General features: G+C 42.7%; 1 protein-coding gene across 7 annotated transcripts in view; it reads right to left on the reverse strand.

Annotated features, from left to right (window-relative positions):
- Nucleotides 1-3,136: 3,136 nt before the first annotated feature.
- Nucleotides 3,137-16,339, reverse strand: part of MSI2 (musashi RNA binding protein 2) — a 542,542-nt gene continuing 529,339 nt past the window's right edge. For 2 of the 7 annotated variants that reach the window (XM_069067443.1, XM_069067446.1), the window contains exons 12-14: nucleotides 10,674-10,828; nucleotides 8,977-9,049; nucleotides 3,137-5,513 (exon numbers count right to left, since the gene is read on the reverse strand). In XM_069067443.1, the coding sequence (XP_068923544.1) occupies nucleotides 9,008-9,049; nucleotides 10,674-10,828 (197 nt within the window). In that variant the 3' untranslated portion in view covers nucleotides 3,137-5,513; nucleotides 8,977-9,007. Of the gene's footprint in view, nucleotides 5,514-8,976; nucleotides 9,050-10,673; nucleotides 10,883-16,339 lie in introns of all 7 variants that reach the window. The other 5 variants (XM_069067441.1, XM_069067444.1, XM_069067442.1 and 2 more) reach the window with 3 other exon arrangements.

Below are 16,339 nucleotides of genomic sequence, written 5' to 3' on the forward strand. Positions count from 1 at the left end.
AGAACCTGTTGACTTAACTCACCCATCTCTCTCCCTCCCTCTCCCCCAAGGTCTCAGAGACAGAATACTGGCTAGCTCCCTGGAAAGAAAAAAAAAATCACCCAACGCCTCTGTTCAAAACAGTTTATTTTATTTTATTTTTTTGTCAGACAAACACATTGATTTCTGGACCACAGTAGAGGATGGAAACCTTTCACAAACTTATTTATTTGAAAATACAAATATAAAATTATACTTTCCACATCTGAGATGTGAGAGACTGCCATCCACATAGTAGTTTTTACAACAGGGCTTTAAGTAAGCCACACACAAAGACCTGAAAGATGCTTGATATATATATATATAGATACATATATATGTATATATATAAAAAAAATACTCACTACCAAAGTTCTCATCAGTTTCATACTAAAGTATAAAAGTAAGGGTGAGGTCAGCCACAGTGCTGGGGAAGTTTTATTTAGATACATTGATGTCCACATGAAATGCTTCAACTTGCATCCTAGTACACATGGAATTTTGACTTTACAATACACCATGAAGAGGGGTTTGCTGGCCCACCATACTCAGTATGACACTCACAGATTCCACACGGGATGGGACAGTATGTACAAAATACAGTGACAGAGAGCCGCTGGGAGAGGCCTCTGATGCTTTTTTTGTCTGTCCAGCCCTGCCCCCCTCCCCCTGCTCCTACCCCTACTTGACCCGGCTCCCCAGATCTAAAATGAAATCCTGTCAAAGACAATCCATTTTGATTGTTTGGTAGCTCTTGGCCAGAGGGCTTTGATGAATGGCCCTTCTGCCAATGGGGTGGTTTTGTGTGTGTGTGTGTGTGTGTGTGTGTGTGTTTATTTGGTTAAAAAAAACAAACAAACTTATTACAGTATTAAAGTATTGCTTAACTTACAGAAGATCTCCTCATGTAGTGTCTGTGCCCAAGAGACGGGCTGAGCTGAGTTCTGCGTATTTCATGCCATTAGGATGAGGACAGGAGGACCCGCCAGTGTATATCTATCTCCAATGTGCCTGCTTCTCCTTCCCTTTTGCTCCCCATACAGATCCCTTGCTATCCCCTTCCTTGGGAAAATATCTTGGCCTGTGAAGCAGATTCAAGAAAAATATTCTCTCCCCCTCAAATTCCCTCTGTCCCTGCGTGCCATTTCAAATAGACTAAAGATAAGTATGAGTTAGTGTTCTTTTTTTTTTGTAAACAATTTCATATGCAATATAATACAGAAAGCATGGCTGACCTTCAATAAAAATGTAGTAAACTATATTGCTTTATTCTTGATTATGCTGCAGTAAGTAAGTGAATGGCAGAATGAAACAGTGTGGTTGGTGAAGGTGGAGGCTAAGTCCCTAGCCCTCGCTTGCACTAAAGATCAAAATAGGTTGGTAATTTTTTTTTCCTAGCCAGAAAATAAAAATAGAACGGAAAAAAAGAAAGAAAAACAACAAAACAAAACCAAAACAAAAAAAGAAAAAGAACCCAAAACAAAAAACTGAACACCTTTCAGGTCATTAGAACCAACAATTACCCAATGATTGAACTAGTCTAATAAGATGTGTGTAACATTTACTGGCTGTGGATTGCTGTAAGATGAGAAATTAAATGGACAGCAATAGAGCCATGCTACCTTAAAGTCCAAGCTACAAAGTTCAAATTAAAACGAACATTATGAAGGATAGAAATGCAAAGGCCAGGTCAGGCTTCGTTTGAATCAAGCCAATGGGCGGTGGGATGGGGTGGGGTGGGAGCTATGTGCTCTGTTTGGTTTTCAAATGGGGGTTGGGGTGGGATGAAGAAGGCTGGGCTTGTTCAGGTTTTCAAGATGTTCTGGAGGGAAGAGCAGGGACTCTGCCCTCTCAAATACTGCCCTTTCTGGATGGGAGAGGAACGGGGGAGCAGGAGCTATCCAGCAAATGCCATGCTCCTTCCACTGGGAGACAATGTGCTCTTGGGGGCCTGGGCAGATGGAATTAGACTGATAGAACCATAGCACGGTAGAGCTGGAAGGGCCATGAAAGGTCATCCAGTCCAAGCCCCTCATTTTACAGCTGAGGAAACTGAGGCCCAATGTGGTGAAGCGACTTGCCCAACTGGAGGCTGGAGTGTCACACAAGTGACTATTTCCCAAACTTGGGGGAGAGGGAGAACTGATTGCCCAAATGGTATTCTCCCCGATAAAAGGTGGTTCCCAGGTTGCCATTGAGCTTAACTGAAACAAAGACAAGGCTGAACATCAGTGCTAAAGTAATTTACAAAAATCTTTCAAAATGGACTTCTAGATGATTGGGGCGGGGGGGACTAACGTGAACCTTAACCTAGGTAGCCACATTGAAACATATCAGATTCCACAAGATTTGTGCTATGGGCTACTGGGTCTCTTCAAAAGGTATATAAACATCTAAAACATATTCACACAGATTATCAATTTCTTCTGAACATTCTTAAAAAAATATTTTTTCTCTTAGTAAAATCATTTTAATATACCATGCCTCCCTCTTTTAAAAAATAAATTAAAAAAATCCAGTTTTGCATATCTAGCATTAGCATTTAAGGTAGTATGGCAGACCCCTTGAAAGTTAAGGGGGGGGTGGGGATCTACAAAATGCTGGGGAGTTTGCCAGCATTTTAACATTGTGAGACCTTTGGTTAGTTGAAACCACATCAGATCAGAAAAAAAAGAAAAGAAAAATAAGGAAAAGAAAAATAAAGAAAAAAAAAACAAAGAAAAAAATTGACCTTAAAATTAAAAAAGACAATTAAAAAAGAAAAAAAAACTGCCCCAAAATTAGCATTTTGTTTTCTTAAATAAGAGAAAGTTCTATCCTTACTGGTCCTAAATCTGAATAACTACATCTAATTTTTTTTTAACCTTAATTACAATACACCTACCAATATGTACTAGAAGAAAGAGGAGAAAAAAAGTTACTACACTAGTATCAGGACAGCACGCTTACAAGATAGCCATTTTATACATTATTAACAGACAATGGTCAACAAAGAATCATCTATGAGGTGACAGGGAATGAAGAGAAAACAAATGGTAGTACAGTACATCCTCAACATGGACAAAGTATTAATAAAAATTCCCTGGCACAGACATTGAATCACAGGGAATTGACTTCCTTTTTATGTTGTTTTTTTTTTTTTTTTGGTTTTTTTTTTTTTTTTTTTTTTTTTTTAAAGAACCATCTACCTTTATTGTTATTACTTTATCAAGTCTCAATATTTAAAAAGCGTCCAGCATTTTATACTTTAACCTGGTTGTTCCAAAATAAGAAAGAACCTCCCCCCCCAAAAAAAAAATCCCCAAACAAAACCAAAACCCACAACAACCCTAAAATGTTATGTTGGAAAAACAAAGAGCATGATTCATTTTGTTTACTTAATCAGAACTGAGAAAGAAAAAAAAACCCCAAAGCTTTTTTTTTCCTTCCTTTTCATTCAGCCTCTTGCTGGAAGATGCCTTTGCGCTACCCTGCCTAGTGAATGCCTACGTTAGTCTACTCATTAGTAACATTTATAAAAATAGGAGTGCAGCAGCTCTTTATAATAAATGTCGCATTCAGTGTCTCATACTGGCTGTGCCTCGAGTACCAAATTTATAAACGTAACAATTTAAAAAAATATTAATAAAACTTGTCAATATCACGTTAAAAAAAGAAAAAATATATTCACACTACAGTATGTTGTTGGTGTTGTTGTTTAATGCCATCTACTGAGTTGTACTTTTCTAAGTTGCTGTTGCAGGCCTATTTACCAATATTAAAAAAATTAAATTAAAAAATATCCTTCATCATAAGTATCTTTTCCCCAACTGAGGACCATATATTATAACAGCCAAATATTAAACATGTGCAAACAGGAAACTGTCAGTTTTTCCCACCAGTCACAGTGCAGTGATGTTTATACTTTTTAAAAATGTTTTAATTCTGTTTACATCTACAATAAATTAAAAACAAAACAAAACAAAAAATCTTCCCTAGCCTCTCTGGTGATACTCGCAGCACTGAGGTATTAAAAAAAAAAATAAAGAGTTTGCTTTCCTAATTTGTTAATGGAAAGAATAATGGGTAAAGTATCAATAATGTAGGACTAGCCATCCCTGGCCCTAGGGCCCCAAACCGGGGGAGGGTGAGAGAGAGAGAGAAAGGGAAGTGTCTCGGGTGACACTTGGAGGAGCTGAAATGATTGGACAATAAAAACGAATCTAATTTTTTAAATGACTAAAAAAATATGCCCTCCCCCCTCCCCCAAGCCAAACAGGTGTGCTTTGAACTTTAAATACGTTAAATATTAACATTGCTATCTTTTTCAAACTCTTGGGAAAAGCAGTATTTCATAGTTTAAATTAAAAAATACAACTAGACTGTTCATTGGAAGCTGTGTACAAAGGAGCAGTGAGTATGCTGGTGTGACACTAGTAGAATTCTTAGGTCTAATGTACTGACAAGAGAGCTAAACTGTGTTCTTTTTGACTTCATCAAGGGCAGCCCTGGCAGCTGATTGTTCTTAGACCTTAAAACTAAAAAATTGACCTTTTTTAAAAAAAAAAAATTAGTTTCCTTTTTTTGTTTCTTTCCATGGATCATCAAACTGCCTGGGACTAAGTCCCTCACAAAAATATTTTTTTTTTCATTTTCTCTTTCTTAATAGTTTCTATGTAGTTAATGGAATTGTATTTACAGCACTTATTATTTTTCTCCAGAATTCACAATTTCAAAAAATCTTATAATATCACCTCTTTCAACAGAAAAAAGCACTTATAGAAAAGAAGGACGGCCGAAATGTTGTCGTCCTTACCTTATTGCCGAAAATAGATATACTTAGGTTAACAAGGAGACATCACAAAAATGAATCGCTAAAGAGCCTGTTAAGCTATGATCTCGCTTCTACAAATGTAAATGAGAAACTTATGCCCAACTCCCGCTCTGGCGCTTCTCGACTTCGAATTTCAGAGTGTGCTAAAATTCCACCTGAAAAGTTTCACAATTTCAGAATGGGCACCAAAAGGTTGAGAGTCATATTACCACCTCAGCATCCTTGAAGCAGGAACAGAACCAAAAATCACAACCAAAATAACTTTTTTTTTTAAAGAAAGTAAAATCCTTAATATAACAGTTATACTATGGTTAGCTTTTAACTACATATTAAAGCGACGAGGCTACTAGACTATGTCAAAAACACTACCAAATGTGATTCAAAGATATTTAAAAGGAAGGGTGTGGGGGTGAGGATGGGACAAGGGGAGCCATCAAGAAAAAAACAAAAAAACCCACAAAAATCATGGATTATATACACATTTTTAAAAGCTGTTGTCTTATATAGTACAGCAGATTCATGAGATGATGAGATTGAATTCAACCCTCAGTCCGAAGTGAGCCATCTCCAGTGGGGGTGGGGGTGGGGAGTGAGGCTGGAGGTGTCCAGGTCTGAAGACATCACCTAAACAAAGGGCCACTCAGAAACTTCGCCCAGTCTTGCCTGGACATCCAGGTATGCTCTGTTGGAAAGGACAGGACAGACACACCCAGAACGGGAACACACAGAGAGGGGTGGGGGTTGGGGGAGAGAATTGTTACTGGTAGGTGGGCTACTTTCCACACAAAGCTTTCAAAAGTTGCTTATTATGATAAACCATCAAGTGTCAGGGAAATGGGCCTCAAGTCATCATTTGTGTGTGTAATCAGGCGTTTGGGCCAGTAGTTCTCAAACTTTTGTGTAGGAGGATCCCTTTGTAATCTATACAAATTTTGGAGACCATCCCCTTCCCACACCCACGTGGAGGCCCAGAGGATAGCAGCTAAACACTACAGTACTGGATTGGTCCATCCTCTGTAATCAGTCAATGCCCCTTCACACCCATCCTCCAGCTATCCTCAGCTCACAGGGAACCTCTTTTCTAAGTTGGATCTGGATCGCTGGCCTGATTCAAAGGGTACGTTTTATATAGATAGGCCTGGAAGCCTTTAGAGATGCAGACAAAGGAAGGTAGTTATATTGCATGAAATACGAACATGCTATGTGTAAATCAGGGTCTCTCTGAATCTATATTCGATACCTACATAAAAGGAAGAAGATACTCACTGATTATATTTCTGCCTATATGTCTATTTCTAAAGCTAGATATGTGTCTAAGTATCAATGAAAATGTTTGCAGTCACCAGCATATTTGAATTTCCTAAGAACTATGTTTCATGCCAAGGTGCCAAGCTCACAACACTCAAAAGGAAATTCTTTGAGCTTTGACTACAGTAGCTGAAACTGAATCATGGTTTGTGGACTTGCTAATTGTTCTTCCCTGTCTTTGGGCCCTTTGCTTAAATCTAGACCACCACCTCCCTGCCTTTTACAGATGGCGCTAAAAGCTAGTGACTGTTTGGGTCCCAAGGCTTGTGACTTGCTTGCAATACTTCCTAGTCTTTTGCTATCTGTTCATTCTTTGGGGTTCCTCTCTTTTCCCTCTTTCCCCCACAACCCGCTAGGCTCCACATTTCTCCCAGATTTCACCACTCTCCCCTGGAAGGGACATTGATCACCAAAAGAGGATGGATTCTGAGAGACATTCATCCAGTATAAGAGGCCCCTCAAAAGGGACAAGGCACTACGGGGAACCTCGAGAAGGGTGACAGAATGAGTAGCTGGGGGATACTGTGGTATACCCATCCCTTTGGGAGTATAAGCAGCATGGAATGCTGGCACTGCAATCTGGCCCAGCCTGATTAAGGAAGGTCTGGTCTTGCCCTCATCTGACTCCATGAAGGTTTGAAATAATTCGAGACAACAAGGGCTCTCAGCCACATGGTTTCTCTCCCCAATCTCCTATGACTGCCTCTCTTCCTCTGCCCCTAAATCAGTCTTAATTAGTTGCGAGCGGCTCTTCACACAGTTAATAGCCTTGGGCTCAGGCTGGCGATGAATGTGTCAGGACTCACATTGTGGGTAGGGGGAAACTCAGACATATTATTCACTAGGTTAAGGGGGGGGCACATGGGCAGCTGGATTAGTTTACATGATTTTGTTAACCTCCCCCCTCCCTCCACCTAATACTCTCCTCAAAGAACAGGCTTGCTCTGGCCATGGACCTGCCATCCCCCCAAGCCCCAGCACTAACATTAGAAAGCCTCAGACATTCTCTCAAGCTCAGCTCACTCTTCTACGCATTTGCCCTGCAGACCTACAGAAGCCCCATGGGGTCTTCAGGGTGGATTCCTGGCATTCCCTTTGACTGTGTATACTTTGCTCCCCCCTGCAAAAGTGGGGGATTCTACTTTTCACAGGATCCAGAGCTAGAAGGGACCTCTGACACCACCTTTTCCAACCTCCTCATTTTACAGATGAGAAAACTGAGGCTCAGCTCTACTTCCCTAAGAAGAGCTAAGATACAAACATAACTCCTCTTAACAACACAGTCAAAGCTCTTAAAGGGAAGCCATTTTTTGGGGGGTGGCAATCAGGATTAAGTCACACAGCTAGTCTGAGCCCAGTTTTGAACTCAGGTCCTCCTGACTCCAGGGCCGATACGCTCTCCACTGCACTACCTAACTGAATGAAAGACATTTTGTCAAGTCACTTGGTTGGGCATTGAAAAACCCACCTTACACCATGGCCCCACTCAGTGGCTAGCCACAGGAGATGTTATAAAGGCAAGAATGAAAGAAGCTTTTGCATCCAGCCTTAGGGAATGCAAATCTATCCTTTAGATTTGAGAATCAGAAACTGGGTTCTCCCTACAACTAACAACCCCAGCAAAGGTTCAGATAGCTGGGCCAACCCAGGCAAGTTTACAGAATCACAGGATTTAGAGAATTTGTTGTCAAATAACCACATTCCTCCCTTGGTGTCTACTGCCAAAATAATAGAGGTTCATTCGTCCAGCCTCCTCCCCCTCACACCCTGACACACATCATGAGCTGTAGGCAAGAGTTGTTTCACAGTTCCACTGTGAAGAGGGAGGCACATGTAAATAGCATATTTCAAACCCCTAAACTAATATGCCAGCAGAAAACACCCTTGGTGGTTTCACAGGAAGAAGCCTGAGTTCTCTTCAATGAGGCCTTCCTAAGAATGACGAATATTTACTCTCAAACGTGAAGATGGCAGGAAGTTCTTTCCCCCTCCCCCCTCCCAACCTTTGCACAATTCAAAAAAATGTTTAATTAACTTGAGCTCAGTTAAAAAGGTTAGGAAACTGGCAGTGATCCAAACCCATGTTAGGCAGGTGATGTCGTTAATTTAATTTGCTCAGGTTTTAGTGCTCTAATCTGGATAATTGCTCACCAGTTATAGGCAAAAATGTTTTCTTTTCACTAAAACACTAAGTTGAGTTCTTTAACTGTAGAATTCCCATTGGTTCAATTCCCTTTGAAAAGTGGAAAGACTCCCGAAACTCAAGAGAGGGACTTACCCTACTCCAGGCCACAGGAGTCCCTGACCACTTGCACCCTCCAGAGAAATACTTCCCTGGGGAAAGCTGGGCAGGGCCATTTTCTTCATCTGCCTCTTGGTGTTTATAAACCAGCAAACCCTCCCATGGTACATGGCTGAGCACAAGATCTCCTTCCAGTTTCCCCGAGTTGATTACATTTCAAGAAAGAAAAGGGTGATAAGAAAGGGAAGGGGGAAGGTAGGCAGAGGTAGAAAAGGAGGGGGGGGGAGAGAGAGAGAGAGAGAGAGAGAGAGAGAGAGAGAGAGAGAGAGAGAGAGAGAGAGAGAGGATAGGAAGGAAGGAAGGAGGGAAAGAAAGCTATACTGGGGCAGGGGAAGAAAACGAGAAAGAAAAAAGGGGCATGACTGAAACTTTGTAGGGAGAAAAGATTTTGGAAAGGAAGTCCAAAGAGAGAAAAGTACTGAGTGGATGGGGTTGGGGAGTAGGGGGAGGGTGTGACCTTATATGTATGTTCAGCTCCCATACATGTATGGACACTCCCAGGCAAGGCAGAGATATACGGCAGAGACTTTAATACCTCAGAATGAGATGGCAACAAGAACCCCTGCTCAATGGTATCCATTTGTAAAGGCCGTTGCAATCAAAGGTCCCTAAAATTGCATAATTGTTAAGGTCATCAGTAAGTGCACTATACATTGGAACAGAAAGATTGTTCAGGGTGCTATACGTTGGAATGGATTGGGAAATTCTTGGGAAAAGGAATTATCAACGGGACTAGCTGTGGTTGCTAGCATGAATGTGTCATTCAGAGACACCGCACCTTGAGGGACTTGGGAATAAAGTTGTCATTCTTATTAGGAGGGCAAGGGATCCGAAAAATAGCACCCCTGTCCCCACAAAATAAAACTAAAAGCACCATTGGCTCTGTTTCAGAGAGATAAGTTGAGAGCCTAATTTGGAAGCGGGATTGGGGTCAGAGATATGGACATTAGGTTGGTTAGAGAGGGTGGCTGGCTGTGGATTCTGGCCAGCACCTTATAAGCTATAGGTGATGACTATTTTCTTCCATGGCCCTAGAGATTCCATCTGGGGTTTAAGACACCACAGTATTGAAAAACTGGCAAGCTGTGCAGTGAGTTTTTTTTCTTTTAAATCAGGTCTATGAAGAAGTCAAATCACTTAAGTTTTCAAGAACAAACAGACCTCTCTTTCTTGAGGCAGAACAGAGGAGATGGGTGGCACTGAGAGCTGGCCATTTATTTAAATTGATGAAGTTGCTGCTTGAATCATAATATTTCTTATCTGATGGCACTACTGCTCTGAGTTACCTAACTGACATTAAGATGGGAACTGAAAGTGAACTCAGAGGTCAAGGGTCAAGATTGGAAAGCCTCCTTCATGGGAAGGGTGATTCTCACACTATAAAGGCACAGGTCTCCCCCAGGCTCTGGCTCCCTCCTTCAGCCCAATTTCTCCAATAATATCTGCTTACTTCCCCCAATGAGTCCTAGATTTTGCTGAGGGTGTTACCTTGGACTCCAGTCATTTTCCTATCTTGCTGAATTTTTCTCTTTTTTGGGGGGGTGAGGGAGTAGAAAGTTTTGTCTCTAAAATGGAGGAAAGGGGACACAGGGACAGTAAGTGAGCGGGCTCAGACACATTCATGCTCACACACACGGGGAGTGCAGGGAAAGGACAATACAATCTGAAAACAGCATGCAAATTTGTTAAGCAAATTTCAATTGCCTGTATTAGTTAGATTATAGAACCACAGAGCATCATAAATAGCAAATGCATTTGGCTTCCTGGAGGCTGTGCCTAAAGGACTTGAGAGGGCCCCTGGACACTGTAAAAAGACCTTAGAACACAAGTAGGCCTGAGCCTCTATCACCACCCTCTAGCCCTCCTGCCCCAGACCTAGCTCCCCCGGGCCTTTCACCAACGATAACCTCAGGGTGAAGCAGGTTAGTGGGGTATGTGGAGACTCTACAGGTCTAAGATGCTGCCCCGGAAGGGCAAGCCATAAAGGTGAGCTTCCAACTCGGATGACCAGTGGAGAGAGAAGACTTGGAGGGGAGGGTTTCTTAAAGGCTCCTTGCTCCAGGGTGGGAAAAGGAAAACTCACCCAGTTTGGTATCCCATAGGGACATCCCATGGGTTCCACCCCCTCCCTACCTTAGATCCTCTCAATACACCCTCCCTCCCAGCCAAAAGAGGTTGGGGAGGATGAGTGGAGAGAAGGAAGGGATGGGAGAAAAAAAGCCAAATACTTACAGCTATTCCATGGCTGAAGCCTGAGCCCGGCTGTGGGCTGGCTGCACCTATATAATTCCCCACTCCGGAGTCCTGGCTTGCTGGGCCGTAGAGGTCAGCGACGGGTCCTGGGCTGTTGGCCCCAGGGAAGCCTCCTGGCCGCGCTGGGTTGGAGCCTGCCGGGGAAGCGGGCGCGCCAAAATTCGGTTGAGCACTGTAGCTATTCAGGACTGGTGTGCAGAGAATAAAGCTGGGTATGAGGCCAGAAGCCGGGCATGCACCGTTCATTACAAGCCAAACACTCGAGAAAATACAGCTGAGGCCCAACTTCTAACACTCAACCAAGGCCATGCGATAACATCAGCAGGGACTCAAGAATAGTCAGCCCAGGCTACTACTAAGAAGCTCAGAGCTCCAAAAATATAAAGATAATAAAAAACAATCATTCAACACACTATTGCAACCGACTGGAGGTGCTCGCTGCCCACCGAATTATCACAATAGAGAGAAATAGATATAGAGATATGTAGGAGAGATAAATATATAAATATAATATGTATAAAGAGAGAAATATTATTCCACATCGGAATTGATGCTCATGCACTCTCGTTCTAAATCTGGGCACGTTGAGACAGCATTCACATCCCATGCAAACTACAAAGGAACTAGTTTTAGACTACACATTGTGTTAATATTGATATTAAAACGGACAGCAAAGAAAGCAAATCGTGTCCAGAAAAAAAAAATCTTGGGGAGGGGGTGGATATTTGGAGGGGATTTTTTTGGTTGTGTTTTTTGTTTTGGATCCATTAGATGATATACTGCATTAAAAAAAAAGACACACACAAAAAAAGATCTCTCACCCACCTCCTTCCCCGCCCCCATCCCCAATCCACTCCTCTCCCTCTTCCCGCCTCCCCACCATTTCGAGCACTGCATGAACGTTTTTTGGACACTGAAACGTGGTCAGAGGATGTGGTATGTCATGGAAAGTTTGGGAAGTCTTAAAATAACAGTAATGATGACAGCAAAGGAGTTCCTTCAGGTGTGGAGAGCAGGGGATGGAGGGAATGGGGAGAGGAGGCCTGGGGTCAGGGAACAAAGCAGGAGTCAAAGATTCTGTAGGGCACCCACACACTCACCTCCTTAGGTAGAAGGAAAAGGGGGATTGCTATTTTTTCCCTTTTGTTTTTTTTTTTTAAAAGAAGAAGAGAGAGAAGTGTGAATACAGAGGGTACTAAGCAAAGCAGTTCAGAGCTGAAGCATGTTATAGCTAAATGACTGGTTTCTCATAATCACCCCTGGATGTAGGATATGTCAGCAAGGATGGGAGGAAGGGGAGGGAAGGTAGGGTGGGGGAGGGGGAGAGGGGGAGGGAGGGGGGGGGGAGGGAGGGAGAGGAAGGGAGGGAGGGGGAAGGGGAGAAGGAGGAGGAGGAGGAAGAGGAGGAGGAGGAGGAGGAGGAGGAGGAGGAAGAGGAGGGGAGCTCAGAATATACCTTTGCTACAGAGAGATGCCAGGGGGCTGAGGTCTTGCTATTCTGTGGTGGTCAGGTAGATGAGGCAGAAGGAAGACAACAGCAATCCCCTTCTTTTTGCCTCCAGTTCCCTTCATTCCAGATGCCCCGGTCCCCAACTGTCTGGCCCCTCCCTCACCCGTTCCCCAACTGTCTGGCTCCTCCCTCACCCGTGCTCAACATCCTCCTTAACCGAGGTAAATACTTTGGTCTCTTGCCCCATATCCCTCGTTCACAATAGACTTTCAATTATGATTTTCCTCCCACTGCTTTTTCTGGGGTAGAGGGAAAGGCAAAGGAATGGAGTGAGCCCTAGGGATGAACTGTCACACCCCTAGCCTGCTGAAGGAAGGAACAGAAGGCCTAGGAACTTTCACACAGATCTCTATTTCCCACCTGTCTCCCTTTTGCTATTTCACCTCTAAGAAAAGAAAAGAATAAATTTTTCAGAAATGGTTATCTTAGATGGGGAGCTCCTTGAGGGCAGAGGTTGGTTCCCCCCCCCTTTTTTGTATCCCCAGCACTTAGTACAGTTCCTGGCACATAAATGGCGCTTAATAAATGCTTCTTGACCTGACTTGCCTCTTCTCTGGTTTACTACCTTGTTGGAAGGTAGAAGCAATCATGAAAGAAAAATAAAAATGCAACTGGACCACCCTTTGGGAGAATATGGTTTGGGGGCATCTCTAAATCCTGCCTCCCTCCCTTTGACTTCTCAGGGCTGGAGGAGTCTATTGCTGGTGGAACTTAAGAGGCAAACACACTTCTACCCAATTTTCATGGTGTGGATGGGTGAGAACAGAGTGACCCAAACTAGTTTAACTAGGTGTAGAGGCAGGAGATCAGAACAACTCAAAGAAATGGGAGCAATGGAGGAAAACCTGTATGGGCTGTGGGGTGGGGGTGTTGGTATATAACAGAAGACATGAGAATCAGGAGGGATTTTAGGGCTCATCTGGTCCCTTGTTTTACAGAGGAAGAAACAGAGGCCGAGTGGTAGGAAGTGACTTGTCCAAGGTCACAGAGTAAGGCAGAATGACATGAACTGTGAATTAGCTGCCTCCTCTGGTTCCCTCAAATAGGAAGGTCAATAGTAGGACCCCTTTGGGGAAATGAATAAATTGGCCAAAAGAAAGAATAGGTTAAATACCCAAGAAAAAGAAAGAGAAGAAAAAGAAGCAAAATCACAAAGGCCCAAAGCAAATGGATAGATTATTTTGGAAAAAGAAATGTACTGGCCAACAAAGGAGCTGGGATTTTTGAATATAAAAGATTAAACTTAGTGATAACATTTGGCTCCTCACTCAAGGGGGCAAACATCAAGCTGAGATATTCCAAAGGCTGCATTATCTTTGTCTAACATACTTTTTTCTTCTGGGCTTCAGAAAATGGAAATGATTTTTGCCTCCCAATCTATCCAGGGAGATTTGTGCAATGGAACTGGCCAGTCATGCTCCCAGCGGGGATGGGAGAGGGAAGAGGGAGAGGAGAAGCAGCTATCCTTTTCTCTTGCCACAGTCAGACCTGTGAAGGCTCATTTCCCAAAGAACCTTATTTACCATCTCCTCCCTCTCCCCCCCTCCAACCTCCATGCTTTCCTCCTTTGTAGGGGAAATGCTTGGGAAGCTTCAGAGGAAAGTACAACATCCCCACAAACTCTCCCTAAAATCAGCCTTGACAGATGCTGGGAGAAAGACTGGGTTATGCTTCAGTGACATCCATGTTGCCCCTCTGCCCCACCAATCCTCCAGGCTCTAAGGAAGCCTGAAGTATGACGTTGGGGATTAATAGTTAGACCTGAGAGCTCAAAAACAACAACAAAACAAACCCAAAACATGAAACCTGGGCTCATATCCCAGTTGTGTCCATGTATTGAGACTGCTTTCCATTTATCTTGTCTATATCTCATATGTAAACAGTCGTTCGTATATTGTCTCCCCCAATGGATGCTGTTCTTTATATCCTTATTAGCACATTGCCTTGGTGTATACAGCAAGTGCTTAAGAAATGCTTATTGACTGGCTTTGGGATGACAGGCAAGTTACTTAACTTTGACATGCTTCAGTTTCCTTATATGTAATATGGTGAAAATTATATCTCTAGTATCAACTTCATTCAGCTTTTATGATTCGCAAATAAGACAATTTGCAAATGGTATTCACCAACTTCAAAACATTTTGTTGTGAGGCAGCATGGAGTAGTGAACCGAGGGGAGGCTCGAAGCCTGGAAGGACCTGGGTTCAAGATCCTCAACCTGTCTGTGCTCTAGGCCAAAGGTGTCAAACATGCAGCCCACAAAGCTCTAGAATGCAGCCTAATCCATATTAAAATGTAATTGGGAAGTATTTAATAAAATAAATAAAAATGCAATGAAACCTAGAAATTTTCATATGTGGTTTTCTAAGTAAATATACAGTTCATTGGGATCCTTATGTATGGCTTAGTTTGCCATTTTACAGATGAGGAAACCGAGACCGAGAAAGATTAAGGGACTTGCCCAGGGAATAACTAGTATCAGGCTGGATTTGAAAGTATATCTTCCTGACTCTAGGACCAGTGCTCTATGCACTGTGCCACCCACCTACCTTTGACCATGTTCTGTTCAATATTGTAATCACTTACTTAGAGTGTCAATTTTCAGAGGACATAAAGCTGGTGGGGACAGCATGGGATGACAAAGTTGGTATCCAAGTAGAACTTAACAGTTGTAATGGTGGTGTTGTTTGGTCATTTTAGTCCTGTCTGACTCTCCATTACCCCATTTGGGGTTTTCTTGGCAAAAATACTGGAGTGGGTTTGCCATTTCCTTCTCCAGCTATTTTACAGATGAGGAAACTGAGGCCAACAGGGTCACAAAGCTAGTAAGTATCTGAGTCTGGATTTACAAGTCTCCTTGGTTCCCAACCCAGTGGTCTATCCACTGTAACCAGCTAGTTGCCCATGGTTTAGTGGGCTCCATTTCTATATGAGTTTGACACCACTGGCCTAGGCAACTTTCTAAGCTCGTAAGTAGTGTGCCAACCTGCTCTGGGAAAGGGACTTTCCTCACCCCAAAGCTTGCTATATCAATGAAATTGCAGGTCTAGTTCTCACTTTTACCCTATTGTTATTATTATTATTATTATTTGTTTTTATTACTAGGTTACTTCACAAAAATTCATTTTGAGGCTAAGCTTGCCTTTACCTCTTCTCAGAGTCACATCCTTCTGACTGATGACACCAAGAATGGGACACAGACTGACCGACTGTATTATACCATGACTGTCCAAAAGACAAAACCTTGCCCAAAGAAGCCAATGAAACACTTAGGTTCAGTGGCTGTAATTCATACTATGACTCATATGGGGACAGGCAGGTACTGAGGCCATCTCATAGAGGACTCCTTGCTAAATGGTGGTAACTAGAAAGGACCAAGATTTTGTTTTGTTTTTTTCTTTTACTTACCATCTACTTTAGGATATACCTGGTGGGTCAGTTCTGTTACTCAGCAAACATCCTGAAGCAGTTTGACACAGTGGGTGGAATACTGACCTTAGAGCCAGAGAGACCTGGGTCCCGATCTCATCTTGGATAACAACTAGTTGAGTAACTCTCTTAGACTCAGTTTCTTCATCTGTAAAATAGGTATAATCACCAGACCTACCTCACAGAGGTCCAAATGACTATGTGTGTGTGTGTCTCCCTCCCTCCCTTGGTTCCTGGCCCACTGCCTCTATCCACTGCACCACCTACCTGCCCACGGTTTGGTTTAGTGGATCTCATTTCTATTTGAGCTTGATACCACTGGTGTAGGCAACTTTCTAAGCCCATAAGTAAAGGACTACATAAATGTGAGGTGCAATTATTATTTTTACCAAAGCTGCTTCAAAGGAATTTGGTCCAACTGTGGATAGCCTGGATCTCTTCTATTATTCTAGGCTTTCCCCTGTTTCCCTAGTAGATCACAGCCCAGTAGAGGGCAGGGAATGGAACCTGGCATTCTCCAGGCAGCTGGGAGAGGGGTTCTTCACCTTTCTAGAATCATTAGATCACTGGCAATGAATTCCTTCACTCCATCATAGATCTAGAGCTAGAAGGGACAGAATTCTTTTAATTCAACTCCCCCAATTTACAATGAAGGAAAAGGCCTAGAGAAGTTAAGTGACTTACCAGTGTGATCCAAGTAGCAAAT

The sequence above is a fragment of the Petaurus breviceps genome, unplaced genomic scaffold (assembly GCF_028583685.1).
Source record: "Petaurus breviceps papuanus isolate PSGF00001 unplaced genomic scaffold, PetGlider_PUasm1.0 90750, whole genome shotgun sequence".
Taxonomy (NCBI): Eukaryota; Metazoa; Chordata; class Mammalia; order Diprotodontia; family Petauridae; genus Petaurus; species Petaurus breviceps.